Source organism: Anabrus simplex, chromosome 2, assembly GCF_040414725.1.
Source record: "Anabrus simplex isolate iqAnaSimp1 chromosome 2, ASM4041472v1, whole genome shotgun sequence".
Classification (NCBI taxonomy): Eukaryota; Metazoa; Arthropoda; class Insecta; order Orthoptera; family Tettigoniidae; genus Anabrus; species Anabrus simplex.
Window position 1 is genome coordinate 859,763,036 of NC_090266.1, and position 18,623 is coordinate 859,781,658.

An 18,623-nucleotide genomic window follows, 5' to 3' on the forward strand; every position below is an offset into this window, starting at 1 on the left:
ATTTTTCTAAGCAAGTTTAGTGAGATTGAAATAATATCTAGCTATGACAAACTCGCTAGTGAACCAAGATCTGAACGGAGATCTAACCCGGACCAACTGAAAAAAGACTTAAATGAATGAAAGAGCGAGCAGTTAAAATCAGAAAATGAAGTGCGCTCTCTCGAAACCAAGGTCAACAATGCCGTCATGCAGGACGACAGCGAACTGGAAGAGAAGCGGTCTGAAGTGATGTTCACGGTCGTGGAGTCCGGAGTTCGGGGCCCAGCGGAGGAACTGAGTGCCCTGCATGTGAACATGATAGCTGTGGAGATGCGAATGAATCCTGCTAGCAGCGATGGCGGCTCCGGCATCGTGAAAGTGGAAACCCCACGAAACGATGGGATCACTTATCGGAGAACATGTCGGACCCAGTTCAAGACTGGATCGACGTCCAAGAAGAGAGCCGAATATTTGTTTGCCGGACTACGCGTACAGAAGATGACAGTACGACACAGTCCCCAACCAAGTTTGACCTATGAGGAGGATGTGGGAGTGCTCGACGTGCGCTGCGGTCTCCATCAACAGAGAGCCACCTACCAATCCAGCTACAGGAGAGGAGCAGATAGAACGCCGCAGGTATTCAATGCTAAGATCGAGCGACTAGGCGAGCTGATTATGAATGACCCACCCCGAGATGACACCAAGCGTAAGGCACTGACAACTGCGATAAATATCGCAGCATCAAGATCCATCCAGGGAAGATGATCAGCAGGGAGTGGAACTACGAGGAGGCTCTGCCGACATCCGAGCAGATGGAGGCAATGGCACGGCTAGAGGGGCACCAACTAGGAGACGGATTACCAATGGAAGACGAACCGATGACCAACGAATGAAGATGTCACCTGACCAGGACACTCATTCCGGCATGAAGCTGCGTGCCGGTACGTGCGTGCCAGTATGAACATCAAATTCCGCACCCTGGATGGAGAGGAAATTCAGCAGAGCAAACCAGTCCTGTGCATCACATTGGAGGACTACGAAGGCGCTCGGGTCCTGGAAGTAGACGCGGGTGTGGACGAAATGAAAAGTACCGAACTTCCAGCTACCACATGAGGATTTAAGGACCGTTATCACCCGGAACAAGGGCACCATTGACTGGACTCAGTGAATCCGTCATGGGAAGGAGGTGGCCAACCGAACAAACCGTCTGGCATCATACTGTGGAGCAAGTCGGGACGCCTTGCCCTGAGGAGAGAGCAGTGTGGCATGGTAACCCGCTGCATCCGCCATGCCAATGAACAACAACGGGAAGTACGGCAAGCTAGCCAGCTCCAACCGCACGCTCATCACCAAGGAAGGCCCACCCTCTCCCTACTCCCGTCACCAGGCGGAGGAGAGTTGCTTGCGGATTGGTCAGTGCCCCCGCCGCTGCTATCCGGATTGTCCTGCTCGCTCATTGGAGGCCTCCAGCTTTATGGAAGAATCTGGACAGCGCACGGAGATTATTCGCATTTGGAAAGACTCTGGAGGTGTCCCCCTTCTAGAAGCATCCAGATGGCATGGGCCCAGGTATTTAAGTCAGGCATAGCCTTCGGATTGAATTACATTGAGTTAGTTGGTATAGTTTAGCTGGTGTGAGTTAGCAAAGAGTGCAGTCAGTGACAGCCTGAGCTGAGGTGTCAGTCTGTTGGAGTATCTGTCTGTTAGAGATGGGGACTTGTTCCTGATTCCCTGATGTCATGTATGCGAGTCTCTTGGGGCCGGCTGCTGTAGAAGAACTTTGGGTATTCCGGAGCAGCGCAAAGGGAACACTAGGTGCCGACTTGTGCAGACTGCGAACGGAGTTTGACGGATTGAGTGAACAGCGGATACTATCCCGAGCTGCGAGACTGACGTGTAGACTGCGGAATGTGACAGCGCTAACGAGTGTGAATGAGCGGCTGAGTGAGTGTAGTGTAAGTTATCGAAGACTCTGCGTGTGTGTGTGTGTGTCATTGTAGATGGAACATGAGAAACTAAGAGAGAGAGCACAAACCAGGTAAGTGTGAATCCTGTGTACTTGTGTAAGTTGTAAGCTCGGCAATCATGTCTGCATGTGCAAATGTGTAGTTTTAGTGCTTAGTTAATAAATCTTAGAAAAAAGTATGCTATTAGGTTCTGTCCTATTTATTTACCCCGCCAACATGTAACAGTACATAATATTTAGCTTAACCTATGTACACAGATCACTGTATATGGCTATATTTTTATTTCTGTTACTTTATTATGTATTGTGTTCTGATCGTTTATATTTTTCAGTTTGCGTGTTACCTTTTTCATTATGACCTTTTCTCTTTCTTTTTTTTTACATTTATGCTCTGAATTTATATTAATTTTATTTTACTTATTGAGATTTGCTCTTTTTTCACAATATATTCTCCAAATCTGTTACTTAGCGTAGTTATCTTTGATTTTATAGTAGAATAGTACATTTCTTTTATATACATATTATCGTACATGTTATGTTGTCAAGTGTAAGAGAGGGCTACAAGCTCTACAGTGAGGTGAGGTGAGGTGAGGTGAGGTGAGGTGAGTACTGCTACATTAATATAAAAGATATATCGCCTGCAATAAGGTATATTAACTCCGACCTTCAACAACTCAGTGTGTATGCCAGTGGTAACTCTCTCCTCCTTAACCCGAAAAGAACTCGAAAAATTAATAATTGTCTCTCAGAAATTATTAAACTCCATGTATAAAAATTATACTGAGCTCGATAGCTGCAGTCGCTTAAGTGCGGCCAGTATCCAGTATTTGGGAGATAGTGGGTTCGAACCCCACTGTCGGCAGCCCTGAAGATGGTTTTCCGTGGTTTCCCATTTTCACACCAGGCAAATGCCTTAATGAAGGTCACGGCCGCTTCCTTCCCAGTCCTAGCCCTTCCCTGCCCCATCGTCACCATAAGACCTATCTGTGTCAGTGCGACGTAAAGCCAATAGCAATAAATATATATATATATATATATAAATTATACCATTCCTCCCGTGATATTAAATGCAACCATAATCCCATTTAGTAAGGAAGTGAAGAACTTAGGTATGACCCTGACTGAAACTCTTGACCGGTCTGCACACGTAAGAAATACATGTAGAAAGATGTACGTGATGCTACACCCTCTAAAACAACATAAGGACATTTTGCCACAAGATGTAAAGATAAAACTTCTCTAAACATTGATACTACCTATACTTGACTATTGCGACGTTGTCCTCGTTGATGCGACACGTGAACTAACTACCAAACTTCAACGAGCATTAAACTCTGGTCTTCGAATTGCCTTTAACTTGAGTTATGATGCTCACATAACCCCTAGCTACACAGCTCTTTCCTGGCTGAAACCTGAAAAGCGACAGAAGTTTCACATACTTACGTTGATTTATCGAACTCTGAAGGAATATCTACCCAAATACATTTCATCAAAATTTCATTTATTATCCACATTCCATAATTGTAACACTAGATCCTTCGTTGTGGCTGGGTCATGACTTTGGAATTCACTTCCAGCTGCTGTTAGGAATTTAACTGAACAACAAAATTTAAAATAGCATCCAGAGATTACCTGTTGAATACCGCTGATTGTTTCGTATGATTGGTGAAGTCTGATAGGTTGTGTGATTGTGGTATGTAGGTTAGTAACATTGATACTTTACTGTACAGTTGAAGAACACTGTTGTTTTTATAATTATTATGAGGGTGTTATTATTTTTTTATAGTTATAGATTAAATGTACAGGATATTTGGCTTTTAACTCCTGTACATCGATAACTGTTTATTGCCACACTTGTATTTCTGTTAATGTATTATGTAATGTGTACTGTTTATACACTGCTTATGTTTTTCAGTTAGTATGTAACTTTTTATTATGACTTTTCTTGTTCTTTTTTACTTTTATGTTCCAGATTACTCGTTGTTTTGTTTTATTTGCAGAGCTTAGCTTTCATTCTTCTTTATATGTTCTTCATGTGTTTTATTTAGGTTAGTTATCCTTGATTTTAGAATAGAATATTACATCTCTTTTATATATGTATTACATTATAATTCATGTGGTTAAGTGTAAGAGAGGGCCACGAGCCCAAACTTCGCCACTGCTAAAGTCAATCAGTCAATCAATCAATCAATCAATCAATCAATCAATCAATCAATCAATCAATCAATCAATCAATCAATCAATCAATCAATCAATCAATCAATCAATAAAAGAATGGAATTAAGTTTCATGGCCTCTTCTTCAAAAACGAAGGAAATAATGCTCATCAATTATCATTAGGCATACTTACGGGTGATAAATTTTAGCGTTTTGAAATTAGAAATTTAGCATTTTGATTTGTAGATAATCAACATTTTATAGCTTTTTACACTTGTAGTTTAGTGTTTCATAGCATTTTGAAAAAAAGAACCCAAATAAAATTGCATTTGCATAGAGCTAATAGTAAAATAAAAATGAATTAAGTGTAATAAAACTGTACATTTATTTTAAATTAATACAGGCTAAGCACAACATAGAAAAACTAATAATATTGATGCCATATCAGAATAAAAAGAAAATATACAAAATTTATTCTGGCAGTGACACTGTTGAAGGAAATCATAGAACATACTTGAACATTCTGTTCTGTCATTCATATTCTATCATGTTTTTATTGAAATATCTTTCAGCTTCTACAATCTCAGTAAAATCCCAAATACATTGCACAGCTGCTTGAGTATTTTGAGCTAAGCAGTCAACAGCATATGCAGGCAGTCCAAGGATGCATAATTAAGTTTCCAGAAGAAGAACAGAAAATAAGCATAAATAGAGTTTTAATTGGAAACAATATTCGGTTTCTCATTTATATCGCATTTTAGTACAAATTTTGCACTTTTAGTAAATTTTGCATTTTATCACACTTTAAAAAATTAAAAGGTGGTTTACAGGTCATGAAAAATTAAAATATGGAAGTATAAGCATTTAGCATAATATCACTGTTGCAAAAAATTACTACTCCTAGATATATCTGATTTGTACACTGACTGTAACACAAAATATTCTATGGATTGGGAGCTAGTTATTCCTAGGAATTTCAAGCTCAGATGTTGAGTAAATATGAAACGATTCAAAATATATCGATACAACATTATGTGCATTGCCATGCTAAAAAAACAGAAAATTATCAAATGCATTAAGAAGATTCAAATACTATGTATATTTAAGTTCTTTCTATATGCACGACAACAAAATTGTCAACATTTATTTATTCCTTATGCTAAGACAGGCACTTGCGGTTTTGTCTTCAACCTAATGTAACTCTAGTGCTTCCTTTCATCAAGCAGACCATTAAATAATGTCCAAGAATCCACAGCATTTGGCAAGTTAGTTTCTGTATATCTTGCTTTCTTGCAGATTAGGAAGTAGCAAGTGTAACTGTACTTTACTTTGTTTTTTCCAGCATGGAAATCTTTATAAACTTTTACTTTGAAGCTAACTTAACAACACATTCATCATTATTATTTCAAAGACTGTTCTTGAAGCATAAATAATTCACGACACTGACCCAGTATAATTTATCAATTATTTTAAAGACAATCCAATGGTAACCTTACAAACAATGATATATTCATTAAAGGCATAACAAACACAATCCATTTGTGTGTATTCAAGCTTCTCATCCAATGAGTGTAAATTAATTCACATCTTGGCATTACCTGCAAACATTACAAAACTCAATGATATTCTTCCTTTTCTTTTAGTGTTTTATTTTTTACTTTTTTAAAATTAAAGATAGCAGCTTTGGAGATAATGTGATTATTTAATTTTTGCTTATTATAAGAAATTTAAATTTTTCCTAAATCTTAGAAATACAGATTACAGACCAGATATAACTGTAATGACATAAAATCACACAGGCTTACATTACACATTAAATATATGCTGAAAGCTTTCTTCTGATTTGAACAAATGTGAAAACTTAAATAAAAAATGTTCTTCTTTTAAAATGATATAATAGACACATATTAGCAACGTACCAATAGCCAGCTTCACAAACACACTTCCAGTTGTCTACACCACATTTTCTCTTACAATGACACATACTAAACACTTCATTTCTCTAAAACGTTCACAATATTTCACAGCATGGGCGAGCAGTTCCTTCTTCATTTCCATCCATGCTACTTTCTGCTGCTTTTTGAGCTGCTATTTTCCTTATCAGATCGAAGAATACCTACAAAATAATACAAATATTTTATTAACAATACAATTATGTAACTTAGGATAACATCAAACATAGCAACCATTTCAAGTTACAATCAAGATATTTGTACAATAATTCAAGTGGGAGGATTATCAATTATATATATATCTGATAGGTTATCAGCCTAGAGGCTGGTTGGATCCTCAAATAGTCCCACCAGAGATAATGTGGTAATGGGAAAGAGCAAAAAATAATGCCGGCGCTCAAATGAGTCATACTGACATTTTGAAGCCATCTTGTGATTTGTCCAAAAATAAAGTCTATATTTAATATGATGGCAGTACATACATACATTATCATTATAGACTGTTATGCCTTTCAGCGTTCAGTCTGCAAGCCTCTGAGAATTTACTAAACGTCGCCACAATCCTTGATTTGCAACTAGTGTTGTGGCCTCATTTAGTTCTATACCTCTTATCTTTAAATCGTTAGAAACAGAGTCTAACCATCGTCGTCTTGGTCTCCCTCTACTTCTCTTACCCTCCATAACAGAGTCCATTATTCTCTTAGGTAACCTATCCTCCTCCATTCGCCTCACATGACCCCACCACCGAAGCCGGTTTATGCGTACAGCTTCATCCATCGAGTTCATTCCTAAATTAGCCTTTATCTCCTCATTCCGAGTTCCCTCCTGCCATTGTTCCCACCTGTTTGTACCAGCAATCATTCTTGCTACTTTCATGTCTGTTACTTCTAACTTATGAATAAGATATCCTGAGTCCACCCAGCTTTCGCTCCCATAAAGCAAAGTTGGTCTGAAAACAGACCGATGTAAAGACAGTTTCGTCTGGGAGCTGACTTCCTTCTTACAGAATACTGCTGATTGCAACTGCGAGCTCACTGCATTAGCTTTACTACACCTTGATTCAATCTCACTTACTATATTACCATCCTGGGAAAACACACAACCTAAATGCTTGAAATTATCGACCTGTTCTAGCTTTGTATCACCAATCTGACATTCAATTCTGTTGGATTTATTACCTACTGACATCAATTTAGTCTTCGAGAGGCTAATTTTCATACCATACTCATTGCACCTATTTTCAAGTTCCAAGATATTAGACTGCAGGCTTTCGGCACAGTCAGCCATTAAGACCAAGTCGTCAGCATAGGCCAAACTGCTTACTACATTTCCACCTAACTGAATCCCTCCCTGCCATTTTATACCTTTCAGCAGATGATCCATGTAAACTATGAACAGCAAAGGTGAAAGATTACAGCCTTGTCTAACTCCTGTAAGTACCCTGAACCAAGAACTCATTCTACCATCAATTCTCACTGAAGCCCAATTGTCAACATAAATGCCTTTGATTGATTTTAATAATCTACCTTTAATTCCATAGTCCCCCAGTATGGCGAACATCTTTTCCCTCGGTACCCTGTCATATGCTTTCTCTACATCTACGAAACATAAACACAACTGCCTATTCCTCTCGTAGCATTTTTCAATTACCTGGCGCATACTGAAAATCTGATCCTGACAGCCTCTCTGTGGTCTGAAACCACACTGGTTTTCATCCAACTTCCCCTCAACGACTGATCGCACCCTCCCTTCCAAGATGCCAGTGAATACTTTGCCTGGTATACTAATCAATGAGATACCTCGATAGTTGTTGCAATCCTTCCTGTTTCCTTGCTTGTAGATAGGTGCAATTACTGCTTTTGTCCAATCTGAAGGTACCTTACCAACACTCCACGCTAATTTTACTAGTCTATGAAGCCATTTCATCCCTGCCTTCCCACTATACTTCACCATTTCAGGTCTAATTTCATCTATTCCTGCTGCCTTATGACAATGGAGTTTATTTACTATCCTTTCCACTTCCTCAAGCATAATTTCACCAACATCATTTTCCTCCTCCCCATGAGCTTGACTGTTTGCAACACCACCATGATGATTTCCTTTTACATTGAGAAGATGTTCAAAATATTCCCTCCACCTCTCCAGTGATTCCCTGGGATCTGTTATGAGTTCACCTGAATTACTCAAAACACTGTTCATTTCCTTTTTCCCTCCCTTCCTAAGATTCTTTATTACTGTCCAGAACGGTTTCCCTGCTGCTTGACCTAGCCTTTCCAGGTTATTACCAAAATCTTCCCATGACTTCTTTTTGGATACTACAACTATTTGTTTTGCTCTGTTTCTTTCATCTACGTACAAATCCCTGTCTGCCTCGGCCCTTGTTTGGAGCCATTTCTGATAAGCCTTCTTTTTACGTTTACAGGCTGCTCTCACTTCATCATTCCACCAAGATGTTCACCTTTTCCCATCTTTACACACAGTTGTTCCTAGGCATTCCCTTGCTGTTTCTACTACAGCATCCCTGTATGCCACCCATTCACTTTCTATATCCTGGACCTGCTTACTGTCTACTGTTCGAAACTTCTCACTAATCATATCCATGTACTTCTGTCTAATTTCCTCGTCTTGGAGATTTTCTACCCTTATTCGTTTGCAGACAGATTTCACTTTCTCTACCCTAGGCCTAGAGATACTTAGTTCACTACAGATCAGATAATGGTCTGTATCATCGAAAAATCCCCAAAAAACTCGTACATTCCTAAAAGATTTCCTGAATTCAAAGTCTGTTAAGATATAGTCTATTATGGATCTGGTACCCCTAGCCTCCCATGTGTAGCGGTGAATAGCCTTATGCTTGAAGAATGTATTCGTAACAGCTAAACCCATACTAGCACAGAAGTCAAGCAAACGCTTCCCATTCCCATTAGCTTCCATATCTTCCCCACATTTACCAATCACCCTTTCGTATCCTTCAGTTCTATTCCCAATTCTCGCATTGAAATCGCCCATTAGCACTATTCTATCCTTGCTGTCGACCCTGACCACGATGTCACTCAATGCTTCATAAAACTTGTCAACTTCATCTTCATCTGCACCCTCACATGGTGAATACACGGACACAATTCTTGTCCTAATTCCTCCCACTGACAAATCTACCCACATCATTCGCTCATTTACGTGCCTAACAGAAACTATGTTGCGTGCAATGGTATTCCTGATAAAGAGCCCTACCCCAGACTCTGCCCTTCCCTTTCTAACACCCGTCAAGTACACTTTATAATCTCCTATCTCTTCCTCCTTATCTCCCCTTACCCGAATATCACTTACTCCTAGCACATCCAGATGCATCCTCTTTGCTGACTCAGCAAGTTCTACCTTCTTTCTTCCATAAGCCCCATTAATATTGATAGCTCCCCATCGAATTCCATTTCGTTCGCCAAGTTGTTTCCAAGGAGTCCCTCGCCTGTCAAATGGGAGTGGGACTCCATTACTCCCATAGGTCCGAGGCTTGCTTAAAGTGTTCTGAGCTCGGTAAATTCATGAAGCAGGATGCTGCCCTACTTGCACATAGTCCAATTGAGGATCTCTCCTCTAACGGGTTATGGACCACCGGTGGCAGTGATCTCGAAAAATCAGAAGTAGGCCTGGACCTTGAGTATAGAGACCTTAAGGGTTTGCCAAATATAAGGAAACTCTGCAGCAGCAAAACACTTGCAGAAAAAGTGAAGGATTTTGCCTCTTCAATGAATTACAAAAATTCAGCAACACTTTTTGCTACTATCTTTGCGGCTAAGCCTCACAATGCTGATGTGGAGTGGCTTGCCAGCTAAAATACCTCCTTGAAGAGCACAAAAGTGCCAGAATGAGTACTAAAACCAGGATCCTTTACTTCTTAGTTCGCTATAACATGTTACTTTTGGTTGAATGGAATCCTTGGAAAGCAGTACTGCTCTGTCTCTGGATGAGTGAACGACGTACTCGCAATTGTCTGAAGCTGTCACAACAAGAGTACTTCACTGGCATTCAGCCGTGCCAAGAAATGTCAAGGAGACAGCCCACAGGAAGATAACGAAAAAAAAAAAAAAAAAATTTCTAAGACACTGTTGGCTGTTACCACTTAATTTCTTACATCAATTTTGCATAATTACGCTAACAATTATTTACATTACTTGCGTACTTTTCCGTAATTGTAACTCTGTGTACAGTATCTTATATAAAGAAAGGTTTCCTGAACACAAGGCTAGGCATTCACTTGGTATCTGTTCATTCATTCATTATCATTATAGACTGTTATGCCTTTCAGCGTTCAGTCTGCAAGCCTCTGAGAATTTACTAAACGTCGCCACAATCCTCGATTTGCAACTAGTGTTGTGGCCTCATACAGTTCTATACCTCTTATCTTTAAATCGTTAGAAACCGAGTCCAACCATCGTCGTCTTGGTCTCCTTCTACTTCTCTTACCCTCCATAACAGAGTCCATTATTCTCCTAGGTAACCTATCCTCCTCCATTCGCCTCACTTGGTCTTGAATTATGCAATTATTATACCCTTTCCCCAATCTTCCGGTACTTCATTTTTCTTTCTTCTTCCTTCCAGTATCATACCTATTCTTCTCCTTCCTGGATTTTTCTCAGTTACCTGGTGTCTGGATCACGGAGTGTATTAATGAAAACCAGCGGTAGTGAGAAGTTGCGATGCACGGCAATGCTAGCCATTACAGCTGACGGGAGAAAGTTGCCGCCTTACATCATTTTCAAGAGGAAAACGATGCCTAAGAATATACAGTTTCCCCGCGGAATTCATGTTAATCGACTGGATCAGGAATGGAATGAATGAAGCCCCCATCTAGCGGCAAGGATAGGAACAGTGCCGGCTGCCGAAACCTGTCACACTCCTCTGGGGCAAGGATTAATGAATGACAGATGAAATGAAATGATATTGGAGAGTGTTGCTGGAATGAAATATGACAGGAAAAACCGGAGTACCCGGAGAAACACCTGTCCCACCTCCGCTTAGTCCAGCACAAATCGCACATGGAGTGACCGAGATATGAACCACAGAATCCAGCAGCGAGAGGCCGGTGCACTGCCGCCTGAGCCATGGAGGCTCTTAGAAAGAGGACTGGTGTTTCGAAACTACAGGATAGGATAGAAAGAAGCAAGCTGAAATGGTATGGACACTCGAAGCTAATCAGAGAAAACCGAGTTCCAAAGAAAGTATTCATAGAGAAACCTGCAGGAAATTTCCAAATTCTTTGCAATCATTTAAGAAAAGGCTAAGAAAACAACAGATAGGGAATATGCCACCTGGGCAACTGCCCTAAATCCAGATCAATGTTAAATGATTTGAAAGAAACCACAATGAAAACCTAAAAAGAGGTGGATGGATACAGTGAAGGAGAGTATAAAGAAGAGAAAAAATAGAAGATATACTGGAAGCAGAAAAAGAGTGGTGTATAGACTGCCAATGATGGAGATCCTGGATTCATACACCAACCCAGGAGGGAACTAGAAATGGGAACTGAAGAAGAAGAAGAAAAAAGATTACGTTATTTCTACAGGAGTTCTTTTACGTGCCAATAAATCTACCAACACGAGGCTGATGTATTTACTTCAACCATCTCAGCCACTCAGCCCGGCAGAAAACTGAAAAATCTAAAATCATTCTTATTACAACTGTAATAGTTCTTCTATTGTAGTTCTAAATTGCAGGTGAATAAAAACATGATAACTGTTCAAGCATTGTTTTGCTAGAACAATTATTTCTACAAGTAAGCAAGCTTGTTGTCTGAATCAATCAATGATCTGCATTTAGTGCTATCACCCAGGTGGCAGATTCCCTATCAATTGCTTACCTAGCCTTTTCTTAAGTGTTTACCAAGGTGTGAATGGTATACTGTGGAACCAACAAGTTCCAAAGAAATGCAAGCAAGTTCTGTATTCAACATATTATGTACTGATACCAACATGTTTTGCGCGATTATTGATATTGTGATCATAGCCATGGGACCTCCAGTTTCATGAAAAACCTGAAACACAGGTATGTGAATTTTTATTTCAAGGAAATAATTATTACTGTTGTTAGTTTCAATAACAGAGGAATAAGGGAATTTATAAGGTTGGGAAAGCTTTCATAGTATGTTTACTAGTGTTGGCTATCGAGTGTGTGCTTCGAAACAGTGTATTGATCAATTCAACTGTCCCAAGTGAATCAAATCACAGCAACGGCAAACTCAGGGCACGAGTCAGCAGACAGTGCAAAATGGCACATTGGCAGATCAGTGGGACACAACACACCAATCATTATTGGAACACAGGACATTGGCAGGAAGCTGGACTTCTGCTCCAGATGAGGCATGGCTGACATAAAGATGATGATGATGCTTGTTGTTTAAAGGGGCCTAACATATAGGTCAGACGTCATCACGTAGTTGCTCTAGGGAGCCAGTGTTACTTGCTCCGCTCGGGACGGCTGTGAGTCACGTGACAAGAGAGCAGCGGACAGGCGGGTTGCATAACATAGCAGTACTGTACTTGCCGCTCAGAAATGTTACCATCTGAACAACAGCAATGAAATACATACCGGTACATAAATAAATCACTGCTGAGGAATTATGAAACATTAGAATATAAATAGAGTTGAGCAGGGTAATATGAAATATACGTACCCTACATTCTCAAATGTGGTATTTTTAAGTTTTTGTAATAACGCTATCCTTTCTCAGCCTTCATATTTATCATACTTGTTGGCATGACATAAGGAACAACGGCGTTGCAGATTAAATTTTTAAATGTGATTCGATATTTTATTACATATTAAAAATTTTGTGTGTTATTTTCTTGAAGTATCAAGTACTCTTCTTCCCAAGAAGGTTTGAAACTTGTTGGCGTCAATGGCCTACGCTGTGCTGAACTCCCTTCCATAGTAAATGCAACATTTACCGACTAGGCTTGAACGTCGTGTGGTGTGAGGATAAAGGCGGGAACACACTACTGTCACCTCACGTGAGTTCACGTGTATCGTGTCGCAATTTAACCTGTCCAGAAAGATGTGCTATACCTTTGCGCCACTGACCTTCAATGTGTACTACGTCATGTACTTCCCCTCCTCCTTTCCCTATTTGCTCACTAAGCTGCTCTCGTTCCTCAAGAGCGGGGAGCAGACTGACTCCGAAGGCATTTAGCTCTCAATTGACGATGCCTGATCTAGGTCATCGGCTCCTAATGGTAAGAAATGAGATGAAATGTAATGACAAATTAAAAGTCCAAAATCCTCCACTGACCAGAATTCAAATGTGAGGACAAAGAATGAATGGATGGATATGAATTTAAAACAATCAGTGGATCCGACCCGCAGTGCCATACATTCACAGAAACTGACATAAAACAATAGTATTACTGACCAAGGGACTGCTTCTAAAGCACAATACTGAATCAATGATGCTTGCAGTCTAAAGGGGTCCAAAATCCAAGTCATCGGCCCCTCATAATGATACTTATCGCTAGGAAAGTAGAACCATGGTATTTGTCATGGTACGGTACTAATCGAAAGTAGCGTAGACTCGCAGTATTCCACACATTATGGTACTACTCACAGGTAATGAAATTCGCATATGTAATATAGACCTATGGTGTTTCATACATTGCAGCGCCATTTACAGGCAACGCAAACCTATAGTGTTCATCACATAAGTGTACTAACCACAGGGACTCGTACTATCCCGTGGTTGTTCCTCGTATAGTTGGTACTAATCATAGGCAAGCCAGAACCATGGTGTCGCTCATATAGTGGTACTAATCACAGGTACTGTAAAAGTTGACAGTGCACTCTAAGTGGTGGGCTGACCGCACGGTGCTCGTGCGTGCTACTAATCACAAACCTATTTGGTACCTAACATAGAGGTACTACGCTCAAGTAAAGGCGATGCATGGTGGTACTAATAATACCAATATAAATGGTCCGTTATTGGACATTATAAATTTTCCAGCTAACTCATTCCTGGATGCCAGCGTTTTGCCCTCGTGTGCTAGGTTGGGCTCATCAGTTGGTATCTACCACACCTACCAAGACGCTGGCTAGTGCATACCGTGGAGGCCACTGCGTAGGCTACTTGGAGCCACCGGCAGTGCCAATGCACTATGAGAGACCTTGCCTCCTTACCAAAAATTGATGCCTGCTTGGCTATTAGATGACATAGATGAAAATTCCCATAGGGAATCTGAAATATTTGTCCCGAATGAGTAAATTTATAATACCAATATAAATGGTCCTTTATTGGACATTATAAATTTTCCAGCTCATTCCTGGATGCCAGATTCCCTATGGGAATTATCATCTATGTCATCTGATAGCCAAGCAGGCATCAATTTTTGGTAAGGAGACAAGGTCTCTCATAGTGCATTGGCACTGCCGGTGGCTCCAAGTAGCCTATGCAGTGGCCTCTACGGTATGCACTAGCCAGCGTCTTGGTAGGTGTGCTAGGTACCAACTGATGAGCCCAACCTAGCACACGAGGGCGAAACGCTGGCATCCAGGAATGAGTTAGCTGGAAAATTGTGTCTTTATACTGGACTCAGTTGCCAGTGAAAACGTGTCCTAGGTAATGTTCTTGAATATAAACCTGAAATAATTCCTGATATACCAAGTGAGCTGGCTATGTGGCTTGAGTCACTTTCTGTGAGCTTACCTTTGGGAGATAGTGAGTTTGAACCCCACTGTCAGCATTTCTGAAGATAGTTTTCCATGGTTTCCCATTTTCACACCAGGCAAATGCTGGCGCTTAAATAATGCCATGGTCAATTCCTTCCTATTCCTATCCCATTAACGTTGTGAGATCAGTCTGTGTCAGGGCAACATTAAAAAAAAAAAAAAAACAACAACAATAATCTGATGTGCACTATCATGCAACCTGTTGTTTCAGAACACAAACTCTCTGAGAACTGTGAAAAGCCACAAGTTTGTGTACAAATTTGAGTTGTGACATTATTATTAACTACGGTATATAATTCTTTGAAAATAATACAAACCCATGGCACAACAGCCCCAAAGAGTCAGTCTCCCAAGTACTGCTGTTCAGCCCAAAAGCCTGCAGATTATGAGGTGTCGTTTGTTCGAAATGATGAATACTCTCAGCAGTTATTCTTGCCTTTCTAGACCAGGGGCTCTATCTTGCCATGAGATAGCTCCTCAATTGTAATCACATAGGCTGAGTGGACCCCAAACTAGCCCTCAGATCCAGGTAAAAATCCCTGACATGCCCCCTGGATCTGGCTACTGTAACTTAGCAAGCAAGTATCAGTGTATAGGATAAGTAAGTTTCTCATGCATTACATTTCTTAATTGACTTGTTTTAATATGTACCTACTTACAAGGGTAATCCCAAAAATAAGGTCTCCTATTATTTTTATAAATACAAAACTTTGTTCATGTGGCTGTTGGTCATAATATTGTGAAGAGTGTTTCCCGCGCTCGCATATAAACATGTGCATGCCCCGCTGAGGCACTTGGTCTTGGCTTGGCAGCCGTTGAGAATGGAGGTCCCGTTGGATGTTACCGCCAAGTGCGAAGTGCGCGCAGTTATTTGGTTTTTGAACGCAAAAGGTACTGAACCGATTGAAATCCATTGCCAATTAACGGATGTGTATGGCGAGTCGTGCATGGATGTCAAACATGTTCATAAGTGGTGTAGATAGTTTGCAGCTGGTCGGACTGAAATTCACGACGAACGAACAAAGGAGCGGGAGACCGATAATTTCCGTCGAGACAGTCGTGAAGGTTGAGCAAATAATACGTGAAGATCGGCGGATCACTCTGCACTTTGGTTCCTGAGGTTTCCCGAAGCGCCGCCCACAACTTCCTGAACAACATGGCGGTGAGCTGGTAGTATGACATGGGCATACAAAAACTGTCACAGCGCCTACAAAAATGCATTGACCGAAATGGTGATTATGTAGAAAAATACCTAAATGTTCAAGCTGTAAAATGATGTAAACCATTATAGAAATGAACAAGTCTATGTTTTTATAAAAAAATTAGAAGACCTTATTTTTGGGATTACCTTTGTAATATGAATACAGATATTTCTGCATGTAATTCTGTATACATAATGGAGTTGTTACTGTGGGGGAAAACCAGAACTTCATGTGAAGAGGTGGCTGTAGGAGAAATCTGAATGTCTGGACTTTTGAATATAGTCAGTCTGCAAGGGAATGACAAAAAAAAGTATGCTAGATGATGCTTTCAACTTCTGCGCTTAGCTTGTAAAAGGAGATATACAGGATATAACAAGAAGGTAGGCCAAACGTTCAGGACACATTCCTCACAAAAAGAAGAAAATATGTTATTTGGTCATGGGTACGGAAACACTATTTCCATGTTAGAACTCATTTTCTACAACTCTACCTAATGCATTAATCATGGGAAGCATGACTTTTTTTTTTTTTTTTAATACACAAAATGTTTAAAATGCCCTCCATTAGCACTGACACATGCACCAGCACATCTGGGATTCAACGCAACGGTGGGTTGATGCATGTATCAATGCTAAAGGAGGGCATTTTGAACATTCCATATAAGAAAGACTTTCATGTGGTATGCAGGTATGTTCTGTTCCTGTGTGTTTCCTATCATTAATGTATTATGTAACATTGTACAACAGGAGTTCTAACATGGACATAAAGTATTTTCCGATCCATGTCCATATAACACATTTTCTTCTTCTACGTCTGAGGAATGTGTCCTGAAAGTTTGTCCTACCTTATTGTTAAAACTCCACACGTGAGACAATGGAATAGCCTACTATCATTATGACTATCAATATGTCTCCTAAGAAAAACGACTGCTTAATTGCATTCCACAAATAGAACAACCAAAGGGCCTACCCCCGCTATGTGTAACGCTATACGACCCAAGAGAGGATTTAACCTAAAGGAGCTCCAAAGGAGTTCTAACAGTAGTCCCACAAACGGAACGGAAATTGATTCCCACTATGGCTGCTAGTGAGTACTTGACAGTGACTATCTGACTGTGTACATTGTTATTCTATGGAATTTAATTACCTATGTAATCTAATCATTGTGTGTATGGCCACTGGCTGCAATAAAATTATATATTGTTAAAACTTTGTATACTGGCCAGAGGTAATTACATATTAAGAACTATGGACATGAGCATCAGAATAACAGATAAAAAATCAAATAAAAAACAAAAATGGAAGTGGTTAGCACACACACTAAGGAAGCAGACAAATATTTGTTTGGAATCCCCAGGCTGCCCTGAGAAGGGGAAGACCTAAACACATGTGGAGATGTTCGGTTGAGCACGGAAGTCAACAACAGGGAGAGAGTTGAACAGAGGTGAAGAGGATTGCAAGCAATAGAGTGAGATGATGCAGCTTTGTGGATGTCCTATGTTCCAGTCAGAACTAAAGGAAATAGCAAGTCAATAGTTATTATCTTAAGTCAACTACTTCGTCTAATTAGGACCAGACTTTCCTTCCCCTAATTTTTGCCAGTAAGATTTTATGCGCTGGCTGATCTGCTGTCTTTGTTCTGCAGAGAACTTCCCCTTCTTCTCATTTCTTGATATTTCTGAATATTTTTTCTGTATATGGTCCTGTAATGTTCAGCATACTGTGTAATGACAGACTGTTTTAAGTCTTCTCTGATTCTCTCAATATATGTGGTGTACCCATTGTTTGGACTGAGTTTCTTGTAGAACATCAATATCTTGTTGATCAGACTGGTTGAATCCATGAACTTTATATGTTCCCAGAACTTCAGGCGTCATTTTCTTATGACAGCAGTGAGGGGTGGTCTTCTTCTTCTTTCATTTTGGCCAACTATGGACCATGTTAATTCAATTTCAGCTGCGGGCTTTGATCCTCTCCCGGTACTCCTTCATTCTTTCACTCTACAATCTCTTCTGTCCATGGAGCTTGGGTCCAGGATATTTTTCTTGAAAAATCTTGGTGTTTTTGATTCTGACTTCCGTTACTTCTATTCCCATTTCTTTCAGGTCCTCCTTGTCTCAAAAAACCTTACTACCAGATTGGTCAGTCTTCCCGAGTCCATTCTGTAGATGTGTCCGAAGAACATGATCTCCTCTTCCAGATGGTGTCTGAGATATTTCTGTACTGAGGAACAATTCTTGGTTTCCCTTCTTTTTGTATAATCCATCCTCTGTTCTTTCGGGACCCAGCATCATCTTCAGAATTTGTCTCTCCCATCAGTTACAACTTCTTGACCAATCCTATTTTTGTCAGGTTCACACATTCAGCTGCATATAAGTCTTCTGGGTGGATCACTGCCTGGTAATGCATAAGTTTTGTATTGATCGAGATTACTTTCTTCTTGTAGGTGTTCATAGTTAGTTTGTACGCCAAGTTAATCTTGCTGATTCTTGATTTCAGTGCCTCCTTTTCTCATAGGTTGTTGTCTATCCAATTTCTGAATCTTTCATGACTCTAATATCAACCCTCTAGGTGCTGTTTCAATGTTGGTCATGTGCTGTGTCTTCCTGAAGGATGTGGCCTATCTTACTGGCTTGTTCCTGCAACTGGGCAATCTGGT

The 18,623-nt window shown here is 40.2% G+C and overlaps 1 protein-coding gene across 2 annotated transcripts in view; it reads right to left on the bottom strand.

Annotated features, from left to right (window-relative positions):
• Nucleotides 1–4,484: 4,484 nt before the first annotated feature.
• Nucleotides 4,485–18,623, bottom strand: part of Rala (Ras-like protein A) — a 358,449-nt gene continuing 344,310 nt past the window's right edge. For both annotated transcript variants that reach the window (XM_067141589.2, XM_067141588.2), the window contains one exon: nucleotides 4,485–6,218. In XM_067141589.2, coding sequence (XP_066997690.1) covers nucleotides 6,114–6,218 — 105 coding nt within the window. In that variant the 3' untranslated portion in view covers nucleotides 4,485–6,113. The remainder of the gene's footprint in view (nucleotides 6,219–18,623) is intronic.